This window comes from Abrus precatorius, unplaced genomic scaffold (assembly GCF_003935025.1).
Source record: "Abrus precatorius isolate BTA unplaced genomic scaffold, Abrus_2018 Scaffold10, whole genome shotgun sequence".
Lineage (NCBI taxonomy): Eukaryota > Viridiplantae > Streptophyta > Magnoliopsida > Fabales > Fabaceae > Abrus > Abrus precatorius.
In genome coordinates, this window is record NW_020874292.1 from 26,490,629 (window position 1) to 26,514,145 (window position 23,517).

Below are 23,517 nucleotides of genomic sequence, written 5' to 3' on the forward strand. Positions count from 1 at the left end.
TTTTTTGTACTCATCTAAATAATAGATATTTTTAAAAAAGTTAGTCAACTTTATCTTTATGTGGACTAAAATAACCCTAAATACAAAAGGTGCAAACCGTTTGATCAACTTCATACATATTGCAATAAGGACAATATAGGAACCACATGAGGAAATAAACCCCTGGACGTTGAAGAAATTACAATAGGTACAATATTACAACCCAAAAACGGAAGTGGCAGTATAGGAACAAAGGAACCAAAGAATATAAGAAATATTAATTTGGTGTTGCACTTGAAAACTTGTTCATTTGCCTGTGCCGTTGCACTATTTGCTCTCTACTCTCAACTCTCAACTCTCAATGATCCTTCCAGGTCCGTACGCTTTCTTTTATTTCTAAAACCCATTTTCTTCATTCAATTCAGATTCCATGCTCACTCAATTTTAGGGTTTTTAACATATTCCCCCCATTTTGAATATTCAAAATTGTTTAGTGCATTCACTTATTCACCTCTTGACTTGAAGAGCAATTAGTGCTTCCCTTTATCGTAAAGGTATTTTTTAGGAGGCAAGGGTTTTTTTTTTTTTTAAGCCTTTTCACTGTTGTTTTCTTATTTGTTGTTTAAGAGAGTTCGCAATTTTGAGTTATCGATTGTTTATTTCGGAGTAGATTAGGGTTTTGTTTGTTGCCTTTGTTTGTAATTTGAAGTTTGCCTCTATTTGCTGCTCTGGTTGACTTGCGAGATAAAAAAAATAAGGGTGCTAGTTGCGTAATAAGTTTGTTGATCATCTATGAGAGAAGCTTTCAGAGTGTGTTTTGTTTTATTTTATGTTTTTTTCAAGTTTTTGTTTAGTTGTGATGGTGTAGGATTGTAAATGTTCATCACTTGTTGGGCTGCTTTTTGAGTTTTGATGTTGTTATTTATGTTTGCATTCACGGTTTATAACCATTGGACAGGTATTCACTGCGACAACATTACTCTTTGTTGTGGTAGACAGACGTTTACTTTATTTTTTAGTTTTTGCTGAGTTGTGATTGTATAGGATTGTAAATGGTCATCATTTGTTGGGATGCTTTTTGAATTTTGATGTTGTAGTGTGTGTTTGGATTCATGGTTTATAACCATCGAACAGGTGTTCACAGCGACAATGCTACTACTCTTTATTGTGTTATACTTCTGTTTAATTAACACTGATTACTGACATTTATCAGGACATGCGGGTAGTTGTACTGAAGGATTTTATTTTTATTTTTGGGGTAGAAGTTTAGGGCGAAGGAGTGCTATGCTAACCAATACAAAGCAAATGGGCTGCAAGTCTAAGCAATTAAGTATGAACATTTCAAAATAGTAGCCGATTTGTGTTTGACAATTTCAATATCCCTTATTGCAATTTACAATTTTTTGGTTTGTATGTTTGAACTTTTATACCGATAAAGATGGAAATATCACAATAGTTAAAATTAATAAAAACGTTATATTATGTATATAATGATTTAAGTCAACTTTTAAGACATCAATTCTTTCTTTTGGTTTAAGATTTTATTAAATTAAATTTACGTGATGCATTAAAATTTTGTTGTATCATATATTTTCCAAATTTTTTGTATCTGCATGCCATGGTTGTCGTATTTGTGCCACATATTCCATGTTGTATATGTGCTTTCTAGAGCCTAACATTATATTTGGTTGGAGGGAAATGGAGAGGTGAGCTGAGGGGGCTAAAATTCCTCCCTACTCAATTTTAACTCCCTCAAAATTGGGAGATTTGGAGGGAGAAACAATTTAAACTATTTAGACAAAATTATCCTTAATTTAATAACTTTATTTAATCACTATAAGTATAAAATAGTGAATTTATACTTTTACTCTATTCCCTTCAATTAAAATTCCTTTCCTCTCTATCCTCTTTTGAGCCAAACAGTGCATGAGGGCTTATAGTGGCTGTACTTAAAGTTTACTTAACAAGGGGGACTGTTGGCAGTGAGAATTTGAGAAACAAACTTCAAGCAAAGTATTTTGATTAGCTGAACCAACTGTGGCGATGTATGGAAGCATTTTGACCTCTGTTTTGTTAACACTTCTATTGGTTTGGTATACCTATACCTATGGTGCCCCAGCTCAACGTTGCTTGGTTCCAAGATAAATAAAAAAGAAAGTTGAGTGAAAAGAAGAGGATAATAATAGGAAGAAAGCACTTTATCAATTCTTTCTTTATGTTGCTATTCTACCTGTTTTATGTCTGATATTGTTAAAAACACCCACAACTTATGGTGATCTAGAACTGTGTCATGGGTTTCTATTGTGATTGCGCTGCTGTTGTCCTATTGGTTTGAAAGATCTGACCCATCTACCGATGCATTAATTTCATGTTTAGAATTCTGTTTTTGATATCAACAACTACTCCCTTTTTTCAAAGAAGTTTTTGGTTAATCTAATAATTGAGTTATAAAAAATCTGCAGGGTCTATTTGAGTGTCAGGACTGCAATCTTTTGGGGGACTGATCAGGTCTTGGAAGATTTATTTGCTATTTGCATTTTAATTCTGGGCAATCTATTCACATAGCAGCTATAAGCCTATAACATATATGTAGCTTGTTTGTCAGTTTGCTTGGTCTTAGCACTCACTGTCAAGTTTTGAAGTCTGGATTTTTTATGGAGTGCAATAAGGAAGAGGCCTTAAGGGCCAAGGACATTGCTGAAAAGAAATTGGAAAACAAGGATTTCAGAATGGCTCGTAAATTTGCGCTTAAGGCTCAACAGCTATATCCTGATTTGGAGAATATCACTCAAATGCTCATTGTTTGTGATGTGCATTGCTCTGCTGAGCTGAAATTGTTTGGCAATGAGATGGACTGGTATAAAATTCTTCAAATTGAGCTGACAGCTAATGATGCAACAATTAAGAAGCAATACAGGAAGTTGGCTCTCCAACTTCATCCTGATAAAAACAAATTTTCTGGTGCAGAAGCTGCATTTAAGTTGATTGGGGAAGCTCAAAGAGTTCTTTTGGATAAAGAAAAGCGATCTAGGCTTGACATGAATTTGCGCAGGGTTCCAAGGAACAGAACTGCTATGTCATCTAATCATCAGCAGAATGTTCAGATGAATTTTAATCCTGTGATGCAAACAAATGTCAGGCCCAATTTTACAAATTTAAATCCTCAACAGCAACAACAGTCTCGGCAAGCATCTCAGCAGGGCCTTAATGGTGGCCACCCTACTTTTTGGACTGTTTGCTCATTTTGTTCTGCTAAATATGAGTACTATAGGGATGTTTTAAATAGAGTTCTTCGTTGTCAACATTGCAATAGGCCCTTCATTGCATATGATGTGAATGTGCAAGGTACAACACCAGCAGTTAATTTAAGTCAGCAAGCTTTCGGTGCACAGAACGATAGTCAAAATCATGGCGCTTTCAAGGTTGGTGTTGGATCTCAAAGTAATTTACATACTCACAGGTCCAATAAAGAATCACATATGAAAGGAGGCCGTACTGCTGATGTCTCTGTAAAGCCAAATGGAAAGAGGAAGAGGAAGCAGGTAGCAGAATCCAGTGAAAGTTCCGAATCTATATGCAGCACTGATTCTGAAGAGGATATGCTTTCTGAAAAGGATATGCTTTCTGAAAAAAATGGTTTTCCTGGTGTTTCTAGTTATAGAGAAGAGCGTCCTCGTAGATCTACGCGGCAAAAGCATCAGGTTTCCTACAAGGAGAATTTGAGTGACGATGATGATGAAGGGTCTGGATCTCCGGTCGGTGTTGGTGAAAATCATGGGGAGGCAGCTAAAATGAATGAGCAGAATAGTTTGGCTACTGATCTGAAAGGTGATCAGGAAAAGGTAAAGCAGAAGCAGAAGTTTTATTCTGAAGAGAGCTTACAAAATGTAAATAAGGAAACTAAGGAGGTTAGAGGAAAAGAAGCAGAGGGCAGCTCAAAGATAGATGAAGCTTCAGAGGATTCAACCTTCAAATCAACAAATCATCCAGATTATTTTGTTTATCCTGATCCAGAGTTCAGTGACTTTGACAAGGACAAGAAAGAGGAGTGTTTTACTGCTGGGCAGATTTGGGCTATTTATGACACTGTAGATGGCATGCCTAGATTCTATGCTTTAATCAGAAAAGTTCTCTCTCCTGGATTCAAGTTGCGGATAACATGGTTTGAACCAGATCCTGATGACTATGATGAAATCAAGTGGTTCGGTGAGAGTCTGCCAGTTGCATGTGGGAAACATAAACTTGGTGGCACTGAAACCACTGAAAATCGTCTGATGTTCTCTCATCTGATTTCTTGTGAAAAGAGTGGCCGCAGTTTTTATAAAGTATATCCTAGAAAGGGAGAAACTTGGGCTCTTCTTAAAAATTGGGATATCAAATGGCATATGGATGCGGAATCTCATCGGCAGTATGATTTTGAGTTTGCTGAAATCTTGTCAGATTATGTTGAAGGTGTGGGAGTAGTTGTTGCATACTTAGCTAAGTTGAAAGGTTTTGTGAGTCTCTTTTCTCGAATTGAGGGAGGCAATCGCACATCTCAAATTTTACCAGTTGAGTTATTCAGATTCTCTCATAGGGTTCCATCTTTTAAAATGACTGGTCAGGAAAGAGTGGGTGTTCCTGTAGGATCTTATGAACTTGATCCTGTATCCTTGCCAATGAATCTTGAAGAGATTGCTGTTGCTGAAGATTTGGAAGTAAAGGTTGGTCATTGTCCGACGGTCGGGATGAGCACAAGGTCGTCACAAAAGTCGGAATTCATCATAAATTTGGAGGGAGATGCATCTACTGCAAAGGTTAATTTGCAAAGAAGCAACTCAGCAGAGGAGAAAAAGGATCCTGTTGATAATGGTAGTGCTCCTTCAGCTTCAGCCACAGAAGCATTTGAAATTCCAGATCCTGTGTTCTGCAATTTTGATGCTGCAAGATCCATTGAAAACTTTAAGATTAATCAAATATGGGCATTTTACAGTGATGAGGATGGACTGCCAAAATACTATGGTCAGATTGAGTGTGTTCTGACAAGCGAAACAGATGTCCAGTTGCAAGTTACGTATCTTACTAACTGCTGGCTACCGGAGAATGCTGTTAGATGGGAAGATGAGAATATGCTTGTTTCCTGTGGAAAATTTAAAATCGGAACAGGTGCTCAACCCTACACTTATGCTAACACCTATTCTGTTTCACATCAGGTGCAAGCTATTACTGATGATATGAAGAAGGAATATGAAATTTTTCCAAGGAAAGGTGAAATTTGGGCTTTGTATAGGAATTGGACAACTAAAATAAAACGTTCGGATTTGGAAAACTGGGAGTATGACATAGTGGAAATTGTTGGAAAAAATGATTTGTGGATGGATGTTTTGCCTTTGGAGTTGGTAAGTGGTTATAACTCAGTTTTTAAGGGCAAATCAAATGGCGGATCAGCTTTGAACATGAGAATATCCAGGAAAGAGTTGCTCAGATTCTCACACCAAATCCCTGCCTTCAAATTGACAGAAGAAAATGGTGGTGATCTGAGAGGCTTCTGGGAACTTGATCCGGGAGCACTGCCTCTCCACTATTTTGGCAATAAATGATAGAAAGCCTTCGGCTACTCCTGAACATGAATAGATCTACTTGTATTTATGTATCAATCTTTTACCAGGGACAAAATTTTGGATCCTGATGGTATTTTTGGACTCTTTTTTCTTTCTTTCTTTCTTTCTTTTTTTGTTTAAATTAGATAAGAAGTATACACTTTGTGTCTATGCAGTAGTAGCTCCTGCATAATCACAATTGATATAACGGCACCTGAATTCTTAGGTAATGTTCCAGCTGCCTCTTAAGGTAAGGAGGTTGTGCTGGTTCCCTTCTACATTCTTTTAAGTGTTGCTTCTCATCCATTAGAATTAGAGTTGCGTTAAGTGTTATCCTGCAATATTAATTTTTACGTAAGGAATTTGAGTCTAACGGACAATCTGGGTGCACTCGCTTCAATCATGCAGGGTGTCCTTGCATTATCTCTTTTGTTAGCCAATATGTATAATGAGAACATGGCTTTGAATTTCAACTTCATGGTATTCAGATTTCCTAAGCTGGGACTGCCCTTTCCAGTTTCTAATTTTTAGGTATTGTTTTTTTAAAAGTATCACAATTAATCTCGTGTAAGATACATGACTGGTGTGGGCGTATTACATCTACCTTTACCTTGTTTTCAACTCAGTTTCATGAAATGAATCTGTGATCGTAATTCCTTCGTATTTTTTTATAATACAACATATGAGGGCATTTGGTCTAGTGGTATGATTCTCGCTTTGGGTGCGAGAGGTCCCGAGTTCGATTCTCGGAATGCCCCCCATATTTTATTTATTTTATGAGGAATGTTCACGTGTTGTATCTGACATCTGCTGACATATTTAACCATCAAGTATCTTATTAACTAATGTCGTGTATTATCTACAAATATTTAAAATTTCATTTTTTAACATAGATTAATTTTGAAAGCTAGCATGTAATTGTTAATATACTATAAAAATCAAATGATTATTTTTTTATTGTATATTGCTGTTGACGTTGAAAATAAGATGCTATACTTTTTCTGTTTCTGTAAATACATTCATAATTAATATATATAATACAATCAATGGTTACTTTTTCCCCAAGACTGCATAGGTGTTGGAATATATAGCCGGTTTAGTACAAACTAGCTTGTACAAATATAATTCTGAATGGGTTGTCATCAGAATTAGACAACAGCCTAGAAAAACTAGTAAACAACAAATACCGTATTGTTTGTACTTTTTTTGGGGGTCAACTATTGTTTGTACTTACAAATATATCAAAAGTAGATAATTTAAATCATCTAACATTATCCATTATAATAAATAAAAGTATAAGTTGAACAACTTTTACGGTGTGTATTTAGATAGTATGATTTTAGTATTTATTTTATGATACTTTCATGATATCTTGGAAATTAAAATATATTTTAGTATCTATTTTATGAGGATTATTTTTTGCACTTTTTTCGTACCTTTCTCACCATCCTTAATTTATTTTGTCATTTTCTTTTAAAAACATCCTTCATAATAATAAAAATATCGTCTCCTCTCTAATTAAAAGGCCTTAGGCAAAATGCTTTAAAGAAAGTTTTCTGAACACACTATAACGGGCATGCACAAATTCACTTTAGGCAAAATCCCTCTTCACTTCTATTATCAAATCCAAATGTTTATACACCTTTAAAAACGACAGTTGAAATTAAAGACCTCACAGAATGTGAGAGAGAATAAATAAAAACCATAGCTAATGTTTCCAAGACCACACCAAAAACCTTTTCAATTGTTATGAAAACAACGAAATTTTGAGACAAGGGCAATCTGAAACCAGAATCAACTAGGAAAATGAAAACTTCAGAGGAGAATGAACTTAAGAAATAAGGTGAATCCGAAAAGAACCAAATATGAGTATATTAGTCAATTAATGATTTTTTTTTGGGTCAATAATGTATTTTTAAAAATTTTAAAAAATGGTGCCTTGCTTTTATTTTTGTCAAGTGCCAAAATGGGCCCTCTTGGGTTTGGATAACTGGGCCTCTCAAGAAGCAAATTTGTTTACCAAAAAAAGAGGATTAAGTACAAAATGAAAGAGTGGGGCATTCCGAGGACCTCTCGCACCCTAAGCGAGAATCATACCACTAGACCAAATGCCCATCCGCCAGGGTAATGTTTAATCAAAATTAATCTAAATAAAAATTTATTATATTAATTTTAAAATATTATCCCGACCTTATAAAGATATCTGTGATACTCTTTAAACATATAAATATAATTCAGACATAAAAGTTAAAGATCTGTAAAACTCTTTAAAAAAGAGTATCATAATCTTGTAGATACAGTATTTAAAAATTGCAATATATTTCATGAGAATCATGTACTAATTTAGTTGTCAAAATTATGAGAATTGTTTAATTTTATCTTTGAAATCACAAAAAATAGTATTATCTTTGAAATTACTTAACATAGGTCATTTATTCTTTATTTTGTAATTTTAAATACTAAAATATTTTGTCTTTGTTAAAGTTAAGAATTAAAATAATTTAAGAAATTCAATTAATCAGTACTCATAATTTTTAATACTTTATTATGTATTTCTTTTAAGAAAACTGGAGTGTAAAAAATTAAAAAGTTTTCTTAATTATAGTTTTAATTCTTTTATTTTGTACTTTATTGTGTGTATTTTTGTTGATATCAAATGAAATCGTGTATCGTTAAAATTAATTAAATTTAGTTTTAGTATTAATTTTATCTGATTTTTAATTATTAATTTTTATCTAAATATTTGAGAAGTGATGGAAAATAAACTAAGAACTTAAAAGTTGTTTGGAAGAAAGTTTTTGCATGTTGGCTGATAAGTATGTAATTAGACCCCTTTTTATAACCATTTATTCGTAATTGACCTTTATTTTGATTGGATTTTATATTAATTTATTTATTAATTGTGCAGTTTGATATAAAAAGGCCACAAGTAGATTTCGGTTCATTTTAGGCTCAAATGAATGGCTTTAAAAGCCTCACAACAATAAGCACGTCCAATGAAGCACGGGGTTGCTTCGACAATATGCATGACTGTGACACACTATCATGCGCGGTCGTGCTTGTTTGCGTTAGCCAAACTTGCTTAGTTTAAAGGAGTTCTAATTCTATAAATGGGGAGGATGAGACATCGTAGAAACGATCTTTTCCTGAGCATCATTTCACAAAAGGTCCTTTAAGGTTTTTGATCACTTTCACCTCTCTTGCACGGACCTTTGGCACACCCTTGGCGACACTTGGAGATTCAAGTGATCATACTTGAAGACCAAAGATTCATCTCTTGTTCTAGTTTATTTTTCTCTTCATTATGGATATGTTATTCATTATTATAGTTTTTTCTTTCTATATGAGTAACTAAATACATAGCTAGGGCTGTGAAAATTATTATTCATGACTTTATAAAATTTTGATATTTAAATCTAAATTTGATTTTCGCTTCGTGATTAGAATTTATCTTATCATTTCTCATTCTTAACTCTAATTAATTACATCATCAAGCGATCGTACCTCGGTTAATTAATAGATCTATAGGATAAAACGAGATAAAAGATCAGGTAGACCAAACCAATCTTCATCTTCTAATTGTTATTGAATTAACAAATTCATAGGCTTCTTAGGTTTTTTCTAATTGATAACTCGCATGACCATTGGGGATATTAACTTAGAAAAAAAAGAATATTAATATTAAATGACCAGTGGATATTAATAGTATTAGTATGAATGATTAGTAATCATCACGAAATCGAATTTAGATCTAAATATAAAAATAATATAAAGAATTGAATGAGAACACTCATACGTCCTAGGTTTCTCTCTGATAAGTGTAACCAATACGTGCTCTGTGTTTCTTGTTCTTAGTTTTTATAATTGATTTTATAAATTCTCGTCCTGGTTAATCTCGCATATTTGAAGCTGAAACAATTAAATTAGGAAAACTTAGTAGTTGATAAACAATTCTTATGGAATGATATTTTAGGAACTTAGTTGAAAACTCTTTATTACTTCTCGATGGGTATATTTGTTTTTCGAACATTGGCCTTATATATATATATATTTATAATCTATGAAAATTAAAAAACATTAAAATGTGTTGATTTATTATTTTATATATTTTATTATAAATATCATTTGATTAAAATATATTTAGTTAAAAAAAAAAGTTGTTCCTTTCTTTCCAAATTTCCATTTCCAAACAATATATTGATGTAAAAAAAAACTGATAGAATATAGGAAAGTGTTTAGGATGTAGGATGCAAGTTAGAAAAAGGAAAATCTTAAGTATTTGTGAGTTTTAAAATTTTCAATTACTTTAATTCATAAAAAATGAATTAAAACTATAAATTTTTAAAAATTGAAGAGAAAATTAGCAATTCAAAATAGTTGCGAAAATAGAAAAATAAATTAAATGTTAAAATAATTAAATAATAAAATCATATTTATTATCCAATGCAAAAAATATTTTATTTCCACAAATTATAAGTCTAAATTACTTAGATTTTTTAATTTTACAAAACATCATTTTTAGTCATTGCTTTTCAAAAAACGATTTTAAATATTATTTTATATAAAAAGTTAAATAAAACCAATTTCATCGAATTAAGGATTAAAATGATTTTTCTGTAAAGTTAAAAGTTAAACTAATTAATAATCAAGAAAAAAGATTAATAATTAGCAACAAACAAGGTTCTCCATTCTCTACTTTATCCTTTCTGGTCCATTCTAAAAGCCGCCAACCCGAAAAACCGCGATTTTTTCCCTCCAAAATTGTGTCTTTATTGTCCTTCTTTCAATGCCCTAAATTTGAATAGGGTTTTTCAGTGATGAGTGCGATGGGTTCTGCGGGCAAAGACGATCGCGGAAATACTTCGATCCACGAAGATTTTGATTTCGTCGAAACTCAACCATTTGACGCCGCTTCCCCCGTTTGTAATTGAGATCCCAATCAACTTAATTTCTTTTTCCATTGTTATGCTACGATCTCTGAGACAAACCTTAATTCACATCAAATTTAACTTTTTGTTTTTCAATTTGTTTGCTTTGACGAAATGTTAGGTGGTGATGACAAGTGGCGATACTTCGAAGACACTGTGCCTTTCGATGACGACGTATTGGAAACTGACCCTGAAGAGGTGAATCTTGCCGGAGAAACTCAGGTGTTGGAATTTGATGGTGAAACTCAGGCGTTGGATGATGGTGATACGCAGTTATTTGAGGAAGGTTTGGAATCTGATGGAACAGAGGTTTTGGACAATGTGGGTGATGAGGTATCGGTTGATGATCCTCGATGCGGTGACAATGACAGTGGTGAATCACCGGAGAGAAAGGGTGAACCCTCTTGTGACCATGGTGACAAGACTTGTCATCTTACTGCTACACAAAGCAGTTCTGGTGAGTGAGTGAGTTGTTTTTGTGTGTGTTTTCTTTCGCTTTTTTGTGAATATTGATTTGGAACTGCTAGTGGCTTGGTAGGTACATGAGCTGCAAGAGATTTGTGGCTGTTAAGCTGTTATGAATCTTGTTTTGTTTATGTGAATTTAGTGATGCTCTTTATAGGATTGATGAAAAGAAAACGATGGAGTGAAGTGAAGATATGATGGTGATAATATGCTTGGTACTATTGAAGGAAATAAAACAAAGTCAAGTTAATGGTGCGGTGGTGCGGTTTTATTTTAATAATGTGCATTTGCTGATGGACTAGTAATTGTAAGGTGTAATGGGAGTTGAAAATTGCAACCATTATGTGGAAAATGTGTTTGTTTTCACCCCTCTGTTACTGTAGTAGAAGGGGCACACAAGTCATGAAGTTTGGCTTGGCTCTGGCTTTCTTACTAAATAACAAATATTATGTTTTGATTTGCTTATTTGTAGGTGCAGAATACTAACTCTGTGGACTGTTCTCATGAGTTTCCCACATTCTCATTCTTTTTCTATTTATTTTTATGGGAAGTGCTAAACTTGTTTTTTCTGTTTTCCCATAGTATTTTATATCCAACTGTTTTGTGACTGTATTTACTTACATTGTAGGACTAGATCCATTGCAAGGTTGTTTATTTTCGTGATTTGTTATTCCTTTTTTGCTGTAAAAGTATCATGAAATGCAATTCATTTCTTCTGATTCCCCCTGTTAAATTTATGTTTTTCTCAGGTTCAATGCCACCGCAGTTTACTTTTCTACGTGCAGAATCTTTGCGGAAAGCTGCTCTAGCTACCCGCAATATGGCTTCAAAACAAACCCCGGACGAGATCATTTCTGTTATGGGTACAAACAAGTTTTGTCAGGACCCACTGGCTGTAAAGGATAAGGGGGAATCCTTTCCTAGATGTTCTGAGAAAGTTAAGGAAGTTGTTCAGGAAAATGAGCATGGGAAATACAGTGTGGAAATCCAGGGATGTAAGAGCAAAAGTATGTGCAAGGTTGCTAATTCAGCAGCGAGAAAACTTTTCAATGGTGATTTATTTGTTGAAATGAATGGACCTTCTCTTAGCAGCAACGATTTAAATGAAGGAGATAGCTTGGACAAATTGCCTGTCTTCCATCGTGAATTGGAAGGGTTAAGCTATGCTAACTCTCAAGAACCTGGAGAGTTGTCACAAGTCAATGCTCTTGATTTTGTAGATAGGTTTCTCAATGACAATATCATGGATTTTGATCAAGAAACAAACCATATTAAGAATATGGAGGAAAAGTCAAGACCCATGCCCAGTACACAAGGGCAACATAGTTTGGCCAAGAGAGTTAATGATAGAGGCAAATCTGGAAGAACTGGAATTTATGATTGGGATGATAGCCTTGAAGATGAAGGTGGGGGAGATATATTCCTAAGAAGAAAGGAAGATTTTTTTAAGAGTGAAACACATAGGCCAAGGTCTTTGCCTGGATTCCAGAAGGGCAAGGTACGGAGACAAAATGATGATAAGGATGATGAGGAGCAATTAAGTATACCTAATAAAAGAAAGACTGCCATTCATTCAGATTCAAGGTTAGGATTGCATCATCTGAAATTAAGTGACAATTCTATACAAGAAGCAACAAGAAACTTAAAACGGAATCTTGCTAAGGAGCTGGATGAACAAGTTAACACCAATTGTTCTAGAGGAGAGACAGACCCTAGTGCTAATGCAGATGCACAAGAAATGTTAGGTGTAGGTTTAGATACTCAAATGGCTGCTGAAGCTATGGAAGCCTTATGCAATGCTGAGGATAATGTTGATCATGTTGCTAATAATTCTGTTCATGTTACTAGAAGTGGTTTAACTTATCAACTTAATAACTCTTCCTCTTCCACTGGTAAAATGGGGCAGGTTTCATCAAATGAACATTTGGAACGGTATGACAGGAAAAGAAAAGTCAATGTCAAATCAAAATTACAAACTTCAGGTTTATCAAAGGAAAATACTAAAGAAGTCAGACATTGCAAAAAGGACAATGTGATGACAAGATCGAAGAAAAGTAAGTTGACTGCAGTAGGCAGCCAACCCTCCAGTCCTAATGAAAATGGTAGAGTAACAATATCTCCAATAATTGAACAAAGAAAGTTAGCAGGAGCACTGAAAGAATATCAGCTTGGTGAGTTGAATAATCCTGATGGCAATGCTGGAGGAAGTAGAGGGAGGTTGGTCAAGAAAAGGAAATTACAGGATGATGTTTGGCATTTTACACCAGTTGCCCGTAGAACCAGAAAGTCCTTAGCAGTGAGAGAAGGGGATATGGGGACTGGTTCCCTTGAGAAAAGCGGTGGAGTTGTCCAACAGGTGTCCAAAGCACTGGATTCTAAATCTACTGCAAGGTCTTCTGATCACTTTGAAGTAGATGATAATTCCAAGTTGTGTCAACCTGAGAAATTGGCTCCAAAGGAAAGTGCTGTTAGTGTTAGTCATGATGTCGAAATGGATAAATTAGATTGTCCTAAAAGAAGGAGATCTCTTAGGATTAGGAAGTTGTCTAATCATGATAAAGAATCTGAGACATTAGTTGGTTCATCTAAACCATCTGCACAACCTGAAGATATTGTGAAATCTATTGCTGGGAAGAGAAAAATGAGGATAGATTCGGCTGTCAAATCACATGAGAATTGTGGAACTCGCACATCTTCAGATGGTGGTTCAGTAATATCTTCTGTTGACCGAAAACAAGAGAAAACATCAGAGCTAAGTTCTGATAAAGCAAATCCTAGGGATAATACCTATAATTTTGAAGCCACCAGTTCAGATGAATGGGCTAGAGAGAGGTACAAGTCATCTGATTTGGCTTCTGCAACTCCAACTAATTGTAAGACGCCAGTAAATGATGCATCACCTATTTGTATGGGTGATGATTATTACAAACAATCGTGCAATAGAAATCTTTCAAGATCATGTCTTCTCAAAGTATTTCGTCATGAGCTCCATAGAGAACTTCGAAGCTTGAGTGCTATCAGACCAGAGTTAGTGACCCCATCTAAAGATTCAAGGAAGAGAAAGGATATGACTGAAGTTCGACTTCTTTACAGCCACCACTTGGATGAAGATATTATTAAGCATCAGAAGAAGGTATTGCCTGATTTTTTTAAACTTCCAATCTGTAAGTAGGAAGTACAGATATGTATTTGGGTTTTAGCCAATTTTTTTGTCTTGTGCTTATCACAGATTTTATCAAAGCTTGGATTTTCTGTGGCATCCTCCATTGCAGATGCAACCCACTTCATAGCTGATCAATTTTTGCGCACAAGGAATATGTTAGAAGCTATTGCTCATGGCAAACCAGTGGTCACACACTTATGGATTGAGAGCTGTGGACAAGCTAGCTGTTTTATTGATGAGAGAAATTATATACTAAGGGATGCAAAAAAGGAAAAGGAGTTAGGTTTCAGCATGCCAGTGTCCCTAGCACGCGCAATCCAATGTCCGCTTTTAGAGGTAATATATGTGGAATGTAGGCAGTAAAAGGAGCAAAACTTCATTTTTGGATCATGAATATTACACTCTCACTGGTTGGGATAATGAAGTCATTTGTGTTTTTTATGTGGTCATTCTGTTCTCAATTAATAGGGTCCTATGTATTGGTATATGTTGCTTGCAACCCTACCCTGTGAGATATGAGGCTTAATTGTTGTTCATATACCTTGGACTTTTAATCCTCTTAAATTTACATTTTTTTGGTTCCTTCTAGTTTTCATTGTAACAGTAGTGTCCCCATATTTTTCAATCCAATGAAACTAATTCACCATAGTCTGCAATAAAAAGATTGTGCCACATCAAGAAAAGATAGAGCATCATCAATTGCAGATTGACAGGGGGACTAAATTGCTCATTATGGAACCACATCAGCAAAACATTACTTAAGGGGATAAAATACTACACACCAAAACTAAGTGAACCAAAATTGAACTTCTATAAGATTAGGAGGCACAAAAGCTTAAGCCTATTTTGAACACAAACAGATGCATTTTCTGCCTGTTTGCTCTTGCTAAATAAGCATAATTTTCTGCAGGGTCGAAGAGTATTGATCACCCCAAATACTAAACCCAGTAAAGAGATTATTTCAAGTTTAGTGAAGGCAGTTCAGGGCCTGGTATGTATCTTTCTGTGTATATTCATCAGTGATGCCCCTGCATGCTTGAAAAATGCCTTATCCTTGGAATTTGCATACTTTGTCCTTTCCATAATTTTCTATGAACAAATCATAGAATAAGCAAAGTAATTTTCTTGACAATATTTGTGTAACTGTTCTATTTTATTGTTGATCAATATTGTGGTCCACCCAATGATTTGTAATCATGAAGTTGTTGGTTATTTTCCCACCTTTTCAGAATACAAAGACACCTATGCACATCAGTATGCAATTAAACAATCTTTTGGCCCAACTTTCCAACCTTAGACTTCTATCTAACTTTTCCCCCCTTGTAACTGATTTTCTTAGGCAGTGGAGAGAGTTGGCAAGTCTGTTTTGAAGAACCATAAAATTCCAGATGATCTACTGATCCTATCTTGTGAAGATGATTATGCCTCTTGTGTGCCTTTTCTTGAAAAGGGTTAGGAACTGTCTCCTTTGGCTTTGAAAACTTGCCATCTGCGCAAAATTTTGAATATTGTGTTTTGCACCTGCAGGGGCAATAGTGTACAGTTCAGAGCTATTGTTGAATGGCATAGTTACTCAGAAGCTGGAGTACCATAGGTTGGGTATTTTTGCTTTATTTTCTTGTGTCACTAATAAATTTAATTATCCGTATTGGGAAGTAAGCTTTCATTAGACACAAATAATGTTTCATGGGATAGTGGGTTGAGGGAGGGGTTTGCCGTTATATTGGATAGCAAATACCTTGGAAATTTCTGCCCTCCCTATATTTTTAGGGCTAATGTACTGCAACAACATTGCATCCTCTAGATGACGGGTTTTTATAATGAAGAGTGCTAGTATCTATGGTAGTTTATTCCTGATAAATACATTTTGGTTGCAGGCATCATCTTTTTGCAGACAATGTGAAGAAAACCCGTTCCACCATATGGTTGAAAAGAGATGACAGAACATTTACTCCTGTGACTACATGTAATTAGAGTTGCTCCATTTATACTTAATTTTCCCCATTATCGTTTGTAGTTTAGACCATTTGTAGATATTTTCCAATACTTGCCCAAACCCCCTCCCCCATGTAATATATTATTTATCATGTAGAAGCCTTTGAAGTATGCTTTTGCCCCCCTTTCTTTCAAGTCACTTTGCATCCTTTTGCGATCGTTTTGTGAAGATTTTGATGCTCATAAGAGCGAGTATATAATCTCACCCCAGTCCTCAATTGCGCTTGGGTGATGAATGTGCTTGATTGGATTCGTGTTATAAACTTCATTTGCCAAAATTGAAATCTTTTCCCTTCATAAAATCTGGGGTTATATGACATCGTAAATCAGGAATTGTCTCTGCAACTCCGTTTGTAGAGTGTATTCAAACAGGCTAGTAGTAGTGTATTGAATGAGTGGTGTCGTATGCCTTTTTTTTCATCTGTTAGTGTTGTCATGCCTTAGTGCGAAACTGCTCGCTACTCGACATGTTGAACTGAATTTTGCCAGTGTCATGTTTTTGTTAAACTGTTCAAGGGTAGTTTATAAGATCTTTGTCTCCCCACGTGTAATACTAAAGATTTTTATTCTTTTGGGTAAAACAGTTTGCAATTGCCATTTGCCGAGGATGATAGCTCTGGGCTGTTTTCGTTACCGAATAGGGGTGTATCGGGAAAAAATTGTATTAATATTTGCACGCTATTTTATATTTTATTTACTAGAAAATTGGTCATTTTCAAAATCCACACGTTCAGGTTTCTCCAGGAATAAGACCCATATGTACTCTATTTTTCTTACAAGATTATAACCTACTCCTAAGCTATTATGAAATGTGAAATGAGTAAAGGGAGGGAGAAAGAGATGTAATGGAAAAAGAGAGAGAAAACAAAATTAAGGATATGATGTTGGATGAGTCTTTGAGAAAGTAGGTTTGGTGCCCATGCGACGGATGGAATGGACATGACTTAGTAACTATATTACAATCATAATAGGAAAAGAATTAAAACAGTAAGATATAATTGTGAAATGATCGTCTTGTAAATTATAGTAATTGGAGTAAAGTGAATGCACGATGCATATCAGAAGCGTTTATAATAATTAGTTGCCAACCAATTGCAAAATTCTTAAACTAGGAAGTTAGTCCAAAAGTGTTGCAGTTTAGCAGCTAGCAGAAGTAGATAGATTTGCAGCATTTGCTTATTATATAGCTGATGAAATTACATCAGATTAACTTGAGCTAATGATCAAGTAACTAGTGGGAGAGCACTTTATAGCTTCTCTGAGGAACCTTCCGAACCATAGCCAAAGAGAGATCAAAATAAAGAGGGAGTTGGACCAGTGCAAAGAACGACACAGGCAAACAGGTAGCAGCATATATAGGATAAACTGCGTATTTGAGCTGGTCTTCAATGATAAAGAAATGCCCCGCACAGAATGATATCAACACAGATGCTATAGATGTGAAGAGTGTAGTCAATCCCATAAGAAGTTTTCTTGGCAAGTCCACAGCAAAGTCCTTTTCTTGGTACCGAGATGTGAGTATTGAAAGAAACAAAATGAGGGCTGTGACAGAGGAGCAAAGTGCAACAAGTGATGCTATAGCAAAGAGGTTGAAAGCAGGTTTTCCTTGCAATAATGGCGAACCCGTGTTTTGATCGGGACCACCTGGTATTGCTGTTGATGTTGTGAATGCCACAGTTGCAACAAGGGCCGCAACAACTGAGCACGATTCTGAGGTTTTGGTAAGCCATTTACTACCTTCTTTCACAAGTGGTCCATGTGTACTCACGAAGAGTTGCTTTGCTGTTTGCCCGTTCTTATTGTAACGTTCATAGAAATTTGGTGGCATGGAATTCTTAACAAGCTGAAAAGCATAAACATTCTCATTATACTTAACCATCTGTAGTTTAATCTGCTGAAAATGAATTCCACTTTACTTATCTATTGTTTAGAAAATTCTACTCTTCTTTTTGGAAAGTAAATTGTTCCTTGAATAACTTTCGGGATAACTAAAGTTGTCTCTTTTCCTTTTTGAGTATATACATATTTGGGATTGTATATACAGAAAAAATAAAATGTCAATCAGACAAATATAATTATATATGATGTCATGTAATAACACATAATATTAATTTTCAATTTTGTAAATATTAAAATTAGAAAATAGTTATACAAAAAATATGATCAATAATTTGACATGATTAAAAGAAAGAAACTAAAATAAAATAAAGTAAAAAAAATAATAATTTATTACATGTTCCGAGACCACGTAATTTCGGCCGTTAAAACCGTATCACATATATATTTTTTGTCGTAAATCGTAAAAAATTGACACGTGCTTCAATTTTAAAGGAAAGGGACCACAAAAATTCTCCTAAAATGAGCTTCTAATAATTTTATTGTTAAGTAAACTATTACTTTCTCATGAATGATCACCATAGGATATGACCATTTACTAATTTGTGAAGATTTCTAAAGTACTTTGGAGGTGAGATATATGTGGAGAATCTTTACCTTATACCACTTGTATTCCCACTGCATTTGCATTGCAGCACCAGGGACACGCCAAGGCTTATGACTCCTATATGTGGCAGCAAGGTGCAATGCACTGTTACCCTGATTATCCACTTGACGAAATGCACTCTCCTTAGTTAAACTCTTCTTATTCAACAGACTGTAAACACGAGGTTGCCTATTCTCTATGGCCAAAAGAACAACATTCTTGTTATTAGAGTCCACATCATGGATAGCCACAGGGTTTGTTTCAAGGATCTTTTCAACCATCTCGGTCACTCCCATCTTTGCTGCTATTAAAATAGGTGACTCCTTTACTGTCTTTTGAATACTTCCCTTCTCCTTTTTTCTAATACTTTCTAAGTTTCCTATGTCATTATCATCTTGAAGAGCATCAGAACTCATTCTAGTATACTCATACTTGTATGCAGAAGAAGCACGCTGAATCAGTTCATTCATCACTTGCTTGGCCAGGATGTGTTTCACTTTCCTTCGTTGGATTTTCTCTATCCAAGATGCTCCTGTATGAGAGCCACTCGGTTAAAGAAAAAGTAATTAAGCATTTTCACCTTTTTCTACGCTTAACATTCACTGAGACAGACTGTGTGTTTGGATTCATGTTACAATAAGATGGTGATCTGCTTACCAACACCGAAAATGATTAGCAAGGCCTTTATCGCAAGGGTTAGGAATTGGATCACGGCTTCCCAGTTGGGAGGGAACCAGTAGCGTTCCTTTTCCTTCTTTGCTTGCTCTTGCTCAACATAAATATACACATAATTAGGAAATTCATATTCAAAACTACCTAATTAAATTTGGACACTTTCACTTTTAACATGCATGCCATAAAATAGGTGAAAATATAGAATTTAAAACTTCCTGTTACATCAATGACATAACAGTGTCTCGTATATGTATATTTATAAGTTAAAAGATATATAACTAAGAAGATGATAAATTTAAATAGCTAAAATATTTTAAACAAATAAACTACTCAAATTTAAGTCATTTCTCTTTCAAATTCTTGGATGGATCCACCCTCATTTTAATACTAAATTTATAAATAACTAATACTCCAACACTTTTGAATAGACCCGCACTCACATAATAATAATCAGTAAATTTATGAATAACCAATACCATGGAATATTGTACAATATTTGAAATGAGTTGGTGCATCTTTATACGCTTGGATTTATGTTGAGAGGATATGGGTATTGGGTAGCATATGGTTTACGATAGAAAAATTACCAGGTTTTCGCAAGACATTATTCTCTTCATCATCACTTGCAGCTTTCCTATCTTTTCCTGTTGCTGTAACAAAGCGTAAAAAGATAGATGCGCTTAGCTTTGCCATGTGATAGCTACACAAAAGTAGCTACAACTGCAAGCTAGGTAGAAAATCAAAACGAGTGGAAGTTAGAAGTTCACGCACTTGTAACTTTGAGTGCACTCTTGAACAAAGATAAGAAGCCCATGCATGTTGCATAGTTCATCGGGTAATCATCACTTGTGGCAGCTTGATTATAACGTATGTCATCTTTTTCCTCAAACTCGTCAACAAACAAACCTAAAAAAACACTGATTATCAGTCGGATTACTCAAGGAAACTACAAAATTATTATTTAACTAGATAGTATATGTTAGAAATAAGAACTTAAAAAATAGAATGTATAATTTACTAAGATAAAATACTGTGAATTAACATGAATTAAGGACAATAATTCTTTAATTAAGAGTTATATAATGCATAGTTTATAACTTCTAAAAATTTAGTATCAGAATAGAGCAGTTATTTAAGATAAATCAATGATTAGTCTACTACTAATTAATAAAGGTGTATGCAAGACAAGTTCGGATATGATTATCTCTGTTCCCATGCAATCCAATGTTTTTATAGGGTGATAATATTATAATAGGACTGAATCAACTTGACTTATAAACAAAATATACCAATCTTAATACTATATGTTTAGTTAAATCATAGAATTAATGAAGTATAAAATTGAAGTATATTTTACAGAATATATATTAAAATGAGTAATATTAATATAAATATAATATTATGATATGAAAAATATCATTTATTAAGTAATGAAGTGTTATTATTAATTCATAATTATTTTAAAAATATATAAATTTTAAAAGAAAAATGGCATTGAATCAAGTAAGAATAATCTAAACCTATTTTGAGTCTAATTTGAAAACCCAAACTCGTCAAAATTAACACCGAGCTATGACAAGTTGGTGATTGTACACGTCTAACAACTAATATATCATGTATACTAAAAAAGTAAAAAAATTCTCTCTTTCTTGTTTTATTTTATTTTTTAATTCTCTTCTTTATCTCTTATGTCATCCTTGCAGCATGTTTTGTCATGTGATTCTGAGTGAAGTGCTAAATAATTATGAAAATGTAGAAAAACTTTATTGGAGAGGAAGTTATATTCTTACAACTGTAGATGATACGCGGAAGCAACTCCATTCGCGTGCTGCTTTGGAAACAATTAGGCTTCCTAGCAAGAATATGCAGAGGTGATAACCCCTCCCGATTTACAGAATTCGCAAGGTTTGGATACAACTCAATTATTTGAAGCGCCAAACCTATCAAATTAATTCATCATATTATAGTAACCACACTCTGAATGAAATGAATATAACATGGAATCTTGTTAGAACACTCGTGAATGCATTGATAATTTTTTTCTAAAATTCAAAATCACGTTAAAAAGTTCTTAAATTTGAACCTGACCTAATTCAAATATAAAAATTAACTCCCAAGGAAATTAAGGATTGTCTTCACTTTGACTAAGTCAATGTAGAATTGCAATAGAAATATATTAAAATTTATAATAAAAAAGTATCATTATATTTTTAATAAAAAATTTATTATTAAATTTTTAATTAGTATCCTAAAAAACATTGATTAGCACTTGTCATGGAATGTTAAATTTGCAATATGACAACAATATAATGTCACTAACCAAAGTATTCACCGGAGATGGTTGAATGAAGAATGGTGTCCCCGTTGCTCTTACTAGCCAGGGAATCATCATCATCATCGTGGTTTTGTTGGTGGCCATGGAGACAAAAGAATGCATCTCTCTTGCCATGAACAGCAGCCAAGAAGAGAGGGGTCTCATCTTCCTTGTTGCGAAGAGAAATGAGGTTGGGATCCCTTTTGGCTATGTTGTTGCAAATGTCTATGTTTCCAAGCTCAGCTGCTATATGCAAGGGAGTGTTTCCCTTTGAGTTTTGCATGCGTAGGATGTTGCATGCCACTTCCAAGCTTATGTTGTCTAACAAACTCGCCACAAAACTGGTTTGTCCAACATACACTGCAATGTGTAAGACTGTGTCTTCTGCTTTTGTGATCTTAGCCCCCAATGCACCTTGGTTTTTCTTGTAGGCTTCTAACACTTCTTTCCATTGCCCTCTCATGGCATAATTAAACAAGCTTTCAACCTCAATCTGTGCCATTTCAAGACCCAAGAAAGTATTTTCAATAAGACTATATAATAACAAGGCTTAAAGTAGTTAGTGCATGTGTTCTTTAATGAGCTTAGCTATATATATATATATATATCTTTGTTCTTTATACAAGTGCAACCTAGTTTTTTTTAGTATATTATATGATTTCCATAATCATGAAATTATATGTTAAATTAAGCTTCTAGGAGGAAGCATTGAAGCAAATGAGCTATTCAAGGATTAGATTTAAATGTCACAGGAGATAAATGGGTACTAAAATTAAATCAGAATATGGAATGAACACGTAAGGCAGAAGTGGGAAACATGTCATGCTGCAGAGCTGTTAAAGGTACACTTTATCTTTTGTAATATTCCGTACAATTTCCTGAACTAATAATTCGAAACAAATCACATCTTTTCTCAAAATTGCTATGTAAGACAAGCATTTTCTTGTCAATGAAGGAGGCTTGGATTCCAATTTACTTTGAGGAAGCCAAGATGTTAAATAAAGTCCATATATATAGGTTATTGTACGACTTGTTTACTATAATTTTAACTTTTGTCTGCCCTTTTTCTTAACATTATATTTATCAAGATGCATTGCTTTTTTTTACCTCCTATTTTAAAAAATAAAAGGGAAGAAAATTCATAAAGTTGTGTTTACCCTACTTGCACTTATACTTTGCACCCTCTTAACAAAATGTTTCCTTGTGGCTTGCGCAATTGTTCTTTTACTGTCCATGGAAAGATGGATTTATGTTGAGTTGTAGATTTAACCACAGAAAGACGGGGAAAACAAAATCTGTTGTGTCTATCAATACATAATGTGAAAACATTAAATAAAAAACATTTTTATTTACTTAAAAAAATATTTTAGATAATTTTTCTATTTTATAACCCGTTAGATATATATTAAATGAAAAACTCAGATTAAGTGTAAAAATTTTTAGACTTACACCAGTATAACCCGTTATATATATATATATATATATATATATATATATGTATATATAATTTTTTTTATATTTTTAATTTCTTATCACATGCTCATAAATGCATAATAGACAATCTAAATTTTTTTTTTATAAATTTATTCTACTGATTTTTACTTGCAATAAAAGGTGTTCAGGAAGCTTTCAACGAATCACGGACAATTTTAAATAATAATTATGTCATAACACCATGTTAAATAAATATCTCCATCGGACATGTATCAATACTTCAGATACTTTTAGTTATATTTTTATAGTTTTTTTAACTTTTATTTAAACTTTCATATGAGTACTGATTAAAATATTACAATATCTAAATACATTTTTCTTACATTTTACTATATTTGTTTTGACTTATGTTCATTTTTAAAACATGATTTATTTCTGAAAATCTAATTTCTTTGTTTAATATTAATCTTAGATAATTTAATATTTATATTACAACCATGTGA

The 23,517-nt window shown here is 33.9% G+C and overlaps 3 protein-coding genes and 1 non-coding gene across 6 annotated transcripts; 3 read left to right on the forward strand and 1 right to left on the reverse strand.

The window, feature by feature from the left end:
* The first annotated feature begins 224 nt into the window (after positions 1-224).
* LOC113870893 lies at positions 225-6,072 on the forward strand. Of its 2 annotated transcripts, XM_027507432.1 has the most exons (3): positions 231-353; positions 2,442-2,487; positions 2,573-6,072. In XM_027507432.1, exon 3 carries the CDS (start codon positions 2,634-2,636, stop codon positions 5,556-5,558), a length of 2,925 nt encoding a protein of 974 aa, XP_027363233.1. In that variant the 5' UTR covers positions 231-353; positions 2,442-2,487; positions 2,573-2,633; the 3' UTR covers positions 5,559-6,072. The 2 variants fall into 2 exon arrangements, with proteins under 2 accessions (XP_027363223.1, XP_027363233.1); XM_027507422.1 differs by having other exon boundaries at positions 225-353; positions 2,442-5,839.
* A 172-nt stretch (positions 6,073-6,244) lies between these two features.
* On the forward strand, positions 6,245-6,316 carry TRNAP-UGG. Its single transcript has one exon. It is a non-coding gene; the product is annotated as a tRNA-Pro (tRNA).
* A 3,950-nt stretch (positions 6,317-10,266) lies between these two features.
* LOC113868680 lies at positions 10,267-16,381 on the forward strand. 2 transcript variants are annotated; one of them, XM_027504495.1, is made up of 8 exons: positions 10,267-10,481; positions 10,608-10,943; positions 11,701-14,084; positions 14,181-14,450; positions 15,025-15,105; positions 15,454-15,565; positions 15,642-15,708; positions 15,992-16,381. In XM_027504495.1, exons 1-8 carry the CDS (start codon positions 10,376-10,378, stop codon positions 16,086-16,088), a joined length of 3,453 nt encoding a protein of 1,150 aa, XP_027360296.1. In that variant the 5' UTR covers positions 10,267-10,375; the 3' UTR covers positions 16,089-16,381. The 2 variants fall into 2 exon arrangements, with proteins under 2 accessions (XP_027360296.1, XP_027360304.1); XM_027504503.1 differs by having other exon boundaries at positions 10,336-10,481; positions 10,608-10,937.
* Positions 16,382-17,340: 959 nt separating this feature from the next.
* On the reverse strand, positions 17,341-22,082 carry LOC113853214. The gene is made up of 7 exons (XM_027483711.1): positions 21,587-22,082; positions 21,057-21,206; positions 20,038-20,172; positions 19,840-19,916; positions 19,249-19,360; positions 18,603-19,123; positions 17,341-17,952 (listed from the first exon to the last, which is right to left on the reverse strand). Exons 1-7 carry the CDS (start codon positions 22,080-22,082, stop codon positions 17,341-17,343), a joined length of 2,103 nt encoding a protein of 700 aa, XP_027339512.1.
* Positions 22,083-23,517: the final 1,435 nt, after the last annotated feature.